Source organism: Culex quinquefasciatus, chromosome 3 (assembly GCF_015732765.1).
Source record: "Culex quinquefasciatus strain JHB chromosome 3, VPISU_Cqui_1.0_pri_paternal, whole genome shotgun sequence".
In the NCBI taxonomy this organism is placed as follows: domain Eukaryota; kingdom Metazoa; phylum Arthropoda; class Insecta; order Diptera; family Culicidae; genus Culex; species Culex quinquefasciatus.
In genome coordinates this window covers 104,037,838-104,044,198 of record NC_051863.1, presented here as the reverse complement: position 1 = coordinate 104,044,198, position 6,361 = coordinate 104,037,838, and the positions used below count along the sequence as shown (strand labels likewise).

Sequence of the window (6,361 nt, the reverse complement as noted above, 5' to 3'; positions counted from 1 at the left end):
GAGATAAGAGGTTGGTCTCAAGGGAGACATAAAAAGTCCTTAATAGAGACATGAGGTATGTCTCAAGAGAGACTAAAAAAAACATGAAGTCTTCAGGAAGACAGAAGAAGAAGAATTATCAAATGAAACTACGAAAAATGAGAAAAGACAAGTGTCAAGTCGAATTTTTAGGGACGGTCTCACGTTGAACAATTCGTTAGGAGACTGTCAAATACAGTTTCAAAGAAGATGGAAAAAGGCAGACACAAAAACGGTATTAGGTTGGCTAACCTTTAGGAGAGATTGACTGTTGTCAAATGAAAGCTGTTGGCCAATAATAATAAAAAAAAAGAAGAATCCAACTTAATTTTTATCAAACCTTCGTTCTTGCCCTATAGTCAAACCCAAGCGTAACCGAAGAAAGCTTTAGGTTAGAATACGCCTAGCTATTCTCTTGTCATTTATCAACACATAAAGAGTGCCATCAGGGTTCGGTGATGAAGCGGCTAGCGTCGTAGCCTCTTAACCCAGTAAGGTCTGAGTTCAATCCCAGACGGACCCGGTGGCATTTTTCGAGACGAGATTTGCCTGATCACGCCTTCTATTAGATAGAGAAGTAACACGTCGGTCCATTTGCGTAAAAAAAAGGTTTTGGATGACTCAGCACACTTGCAACAAAGACCACAAAAGACCCGGGGGTCGTTAAAGCGGTTTGCTTTTTGAATGCCATTGAATTAGAATGTATTGAAGCATCACAAACGTAAAGTAGGCAAGACCTTCTGCGTAATGTTAACCGCAGAGATGATTCGTTGAAGTAGATTTAGTTTGAGCACGGAGTATTCAAACAACAACATAATTATGAATCTACAGGACAGGAAGAAGCTTGAAGACACGCCACCATAAGCTCCACGTTTTGGTTTCAGTCAGATATTCGTTGGAAACATCACGCTAAGAAGTTTGGCACTCCTTGACTCTCTGGGATAAGACATTGTTTGTCCACAAAGGCTCTGGATACTACTTGCTGTGGTTACAGCGCCACAATTAGCTCAAAAGGAAAGAATCCAATATAAAAATTGGTAATGGGATGGTTTGGGTGCATGTTAAAAATTTAAAGAACTAGTTTCCTAAAACCTAGTTAGGAGATACAGACTGCTGCTTAGGACACAAATGTAACATGATAAACAAATATGTTAGCACTAGGTGCTTGAGCAAATGTTAGAAGATGTTTCAATCCATCGTCAAAAATATCGAATGTCACTAAAAAGAAAAGAAAGGAAAAAAATACAATATTTTTGAGAAAAAGAGAATAAAATAAAACAGAATGGATTTGTAAACCTTTTTAGAACATACTTGTATTAATGTAGTTTACAAGGGTCTCGGGCTGATATGCACCGTTAAAAGGTATAAATTGACAATCCCGCAATGATAGTTTGAGATAATGATGAAGAATTAACGAAAAAAATATAGAGGGTGACTTGTAGAATTTAATTCTGGACAGTGTTTCTGTAAGATTTTTTTGATAGCTTCTAAATTCTGGTAAATGTGTTTTAAACAATATCACAATACCAAAAAAAAAAAGAATATGTAAGACCCCAAAGTAAGATTCGATATTGTAAGGCAGGCTGGTAATTAAAAAAAATCTAAAATTTTCACTCAAATAAGCAAATGCAGGAAAGCATCATGCATTAATTGTTTTATAAGGCTTTCTTTGCCCAGTGGAAAAAAAATACATAATTTAACCTTAATATGACGAACTTCTCGTCACAGTGTGCTGATGCAAACAATGATCGAGCTCGAGCTGTCACAGTCCTGCGAAGTATGTTGGCTGACATATCGGGCGGCCAGTAAAAAAAAAAGTTAGAAGTCGCCTAACAAAAAAAAACTTTTGCTAAAAGAGATAGTAAACCTGGTGCAAACAAGCCTCCAGCTGTAATGTAAACATCTATAAACATACTTTCAATGTGTTGGTAAATTTCTGGCTAGAAAGTCTTATTAGAAATAAATTGCATGGCAGTTCTATGTTCATTTTCCAATCAAATTGGAAAGATCTCTAAAGAAACTAATCTGGAGTTTTTTTTGAAAAGGTCCAATAAACCAAATTTTCAGTTTTTGCTTTTTGGGTGTTTTTAAAACCGCCTTGAGTCAGGGGTATTAAAAAACACTCAAAAAGCAAAAACTGAAAATTTGGTTTATTGGACCTTTTAAAAAAAAACTCCAGAAATGTCGTATAGCCATAACGTACTTAGAAAAACGGATAGCCATAAGGCTCTGAAACACAAGTTTACGTAAAGGATAGGTACATAAATAGGTAGATGGTGAAATTACAGCATAGTTTGTACAGTAACAATTAGCCACGGCTGTGAACCTTGAATTAGAAAATTTATTGATCTTAACATTTTTGCTATGAAAAGGGTGAGAGCTGCACTGCCGCTCGAAGCAAGTCCGTCCCATATGTAATGTAAGTGCAGTTTAGTAATAAATATTAAAATGTATAATTGAGACGCACAATTGATTAAGAAACAGAATTAGTTGACTGTATGAAAAAGGTTTAAGTGAAAGGTTTTGATTAGTGGTAAATTATCATGAAAATAACCTTGAAAATAACTGTTTAAATCTAGTCAGTAAACCGCAACCCAGAAATCAATGATATTCAGTTGAAAATCTAATCTATTATAAAAAGGGAGAGATGTGGTACCCAAGTACGGCCCTGACGCCAACATCAGTAGGAACAAACGAGTACAGCCCTGACCGATTAGCGGGAAGCTGTCAAGTGAGGATTAGGGAAGTAAACAACAGCAGAGTCAGTCTGATCTGGAGTAGCGTGGCGAGTGGTCGTAAGAGTACCAGAGTTCAGATCATATAATTTCTTATGGGAAACAAGCCTTACCCGGCAAACTTCGTCCTGCCTTTTTTTCGTTTGTTGACGTTTCTGGCTTGTTTGCTAATTCAGCCTCCTTTGATCAAAATTTGATTTTACGTGACTTTTCCCATACAATCTGCAGATTTTCCGGAATCGGTTCCAGAGTGGCCAAAGTTGTAACTTTTTGGCGTAAGAACCTTCCTTGGGCTTATACGAACCCAACACAACAAAGAGCACCTCGATCCAACGTTCGTCGAAATTTTTTATATATATAGATGATGCAAGGAACATTTTTCTTGAAGCACGCAAAGTGATTGAAATAAGAGAAAAAAGTTATAAAGGTTTTATTTATGTTTTTTAGATGTTTATCGCTGCGAAATGATTTTTGGTTTTTTGATCGATTGGTTTTCGGCGAAAAAAACACAACAATTATTTGTTTGCCAGATTGTCCGAACGTTTCAGTCGCCTCACTGGCTTGCGAGCATCTTCAGTGGACACTAAAAATTAATTTTATTATTAAAATACGTACAAAAAATACAACATGTTTCAACTCTTACACTCTTCCTGCCGTTTCTTTTCTGGATACGGCCACGTTTGTTTACAGTTTTCACTGTTGTGTTACCCTTGTGTCCCTTCTGGTAGATTTAAGCTTTGTTACAATAGAGTTGTACGTTGTTTTGAAATTTAGTGAGTCCCTTTTTTTGTTGACCACATTTTTATCCCCCTTCAACTTAATGTTAAAAGTGTCGACAGTCAATCTTGTTTTATAGTTTGTAACTTTGTCAAGTATTTTCGTATTGTCAAAGTTAAAAATATGTCCCTCTTCTAGTGTGTGTTGAGAAAGGCCTGTTCCACCAATGTTTCTTGTTCTTACGTCTGATTTGTGTTTGTCTAAACGTGTTTTCAAAAACTGGCTTGTTTACCCTATATATGTTTTAGGGCAAGCACCACATGGAACTTCATATACCACATTTGTGTTCTTTATTTTTGGTATTTTGTCTTTCGTTTTTGTAAACAACACATCTTTTATCTTGTCAACTGGTTTAAAAACTACTTTGAGATAGTGTTGTCCCAAATACCTTGCTAACTTTTCCCCAAGGCCTGGTACGTAAGGAAGTGTAACAAACCCCGTGGTGTCTTTACGTGTGTTTTGTTGTAATGTGTTGTACATTATGTGTAACCTTTCCCTAATCACTTTTTCTGTCAAAAAACTTGGATAATTGTTGTTTCTCAAAATGTGTTTCACAGTTTTAATTGTGTTTTCCCGGTACTTAGCGTGTGTTAGTTTTAATGCTCTGTCAACTAATGCAATGACTGTGTTCTTTTTGTGTGAAAATGGGCTTACCGACGTGTAATCCAAATACCTTCCATTGACATCTTTTGGCGCCCATTCTGTTGTGATCACGTTCCCTCTCTTCGCAGTATTACGTCTAGAAACTTCAGCTTCATATCTACTTCCATTTCCATCGTAAACTGCAAACGCTGATGAAAACTGTTGAAAACCTCCAGTACAATTTCAACATCTTCCAATCTCGCACACAGCAAACAGTCATCGATGTACCGCTTGAAGAACACTGGCACGATCCCACGGGCCATCAAGTTCTCCAGAGCTGCTCTCTCAATTCTCTCCAGCACGATGTTCGACACCGCTGGTGATAGTGGAGAGCCCATCGGGACACCAAACCTCTGAACGTAAAACTTCCCGTTGTATTGAAAAATGTCGATCTCAATACTGTCCCCAACATTTTGAAGAAACTCTCTTCATCCAGCTTCGTGTGCTCTTTTATCTCATCCCACCGTAAACGAACCGATTCAATGGCAAAATCGACCGGCACGTTCGTGAAGAGAGACACTACGTCAAGGGAAAACAAAATGTTCTCCTCGGTTATTTGCTTCCCACGGATTTCCTCCACAAACTCGAAACTGTTGACGATGTGGTGCTCAGTCTTACCCGTTACCTGGTTGAGGATGTTGGACAGATACCGTGCCATCTTGTACGTAGCCGTACCGATCGTTGAGTTGATGATCCTCAGCGGCCTTCCATCCTTGTGCGTTTTGGGTAACCCGTACACACGTGGCGGGTTACAGTTGTGTAGCTTGTACACTAGCGTGGTTCACGTTTCTATGAAAAAGACAAAAGTTGTTATTTTGTCTTGCATCAACCGGAATTTCGTTCTTTTATGTCCCCAGAAGCACTCCTGAAAATTTGAGCCCATTTGGTAAGGTCTAGGAGCTCCAGTTTTAATTTGAAATTTATATGGGATTTTGATTTATTTTCCATGGGAAACTATCTTTTTTACATTGTATTAGGATTTTTTTTTTATAAATCGATGAAATGACTTGATTCTTATAGTAGGAGATAGGTTTTGAACTGGGGAACAACTTTGTAGAACATACCAACTTGCTTGGTCTTGACCCTTTAAAGATACAGATACTTTTAGATGGTGGCTGGCCCCTTCAAAAGCCACCATCTAAAAGTATCTGTATCTTTAAAGGGTCACTTCCTAGCATGTTGGTATGTTCTACAAAGTTGTTCCCCAGTTCAAAACCTATCTCCTACTATAAGAATCAAGTCATTTCATCGATTTATAAAAAAAAATTCTTATACAATGTAAAAAAAGATAGTTTCCCATGGAAAATAAATCAAAATCCCATATAAATTTCAAATTAAAACTGGAGCTCCTAGACCTTACCAAATGGGCTCAAATTTTCAGGAGTGCTTCTGGGGACATAAAAGAACGAAATTCCGGTTGATGCAAGACAAAATAACAACTTTTGTCTTTTTCATAGAAACGTGAACCACGCTATTGTACACCTTCACCTCCGATTGCTTGATGAAACCCTTGTTCGCCCATTCATCGATTTGTTTGTTGATACTTTTGCATGTTTTCTTGGTCTGGTCCCTCGCAATCTGCTCGTACGTCTCCACATCGCTCACCAGTGCTTGCATCTTCTCATCGTACTCTTCCCGCTTCATCACCACCACTGTCTTCCCCTTGTCCGCCTTGGTGACAACCCAGTCCCCTCTCTCCAGGAGAAACTGCTTGGTGTTTTGGACTTCTTTTCGTGTGCTCTCGTGCTCGTCGTGGAAAGACTGCTTAGTGTAGTTAACGTGGTTGATGATCGCGTTGGACACATCTTGTCGAATCAGATGTACATTCGGTCTTCCGTTCACGGCAGCTTCTATCTCGGACAGAACTACGTAACCCGTTCGTTGCAGCTCGGCAGTGGTTTCAACAACCCAAACCCGCACACGGCACCGTACGTTCGGTGATTAGGGAAAGGTTACCAGTGATGTCAACCATCGCGACGCTCATTTTTGGTTCGCGGCACATTTTTTGTTTGTAGTGATTTTCAGTTACGGAATTTGACAAAGTTGTATATGAAGAACTTGTAGAACACATTAAATCGTATAACTTTGCTGAACATAGTATTGATTTTTGATAAATACAAAAAAGTTACAACCAAAATGTGTTAGGCAAACGAAAGCATCGCGAACCATTGGTCCTGAGGTCTGGAATC

General features: G+C 38.4%; 1 protein-coding gene across 1 annotated transcript; it reads right to left on the bottom strand.

Annotated features, from left to right (window-relative positions):
• Nucleotides 1-4,240: 4,240 nt before the first annotated feature.
• Nucleotides 4,241-6,144, bottom strand: LOC119769179. The gene is made up of 4 exons (XM_038261083.1): nt 6,105-6,144; nt 5,661-6,037; nt 4,648-4,884; nt 4,241-4,525 (listed from the first exon to the last, which is right to left on the bottom strand). The coding sequence occupies exons 1-4, from the start codon at nt 6,142-6,144 to the stop codon at nt 4,241-4,243; spliced, it is 939 nt and encodes a 312-aa protein (XP_038117011.1).
• Nucleotides 6,145-6,361: the final 217 nt, after the last annotated feature.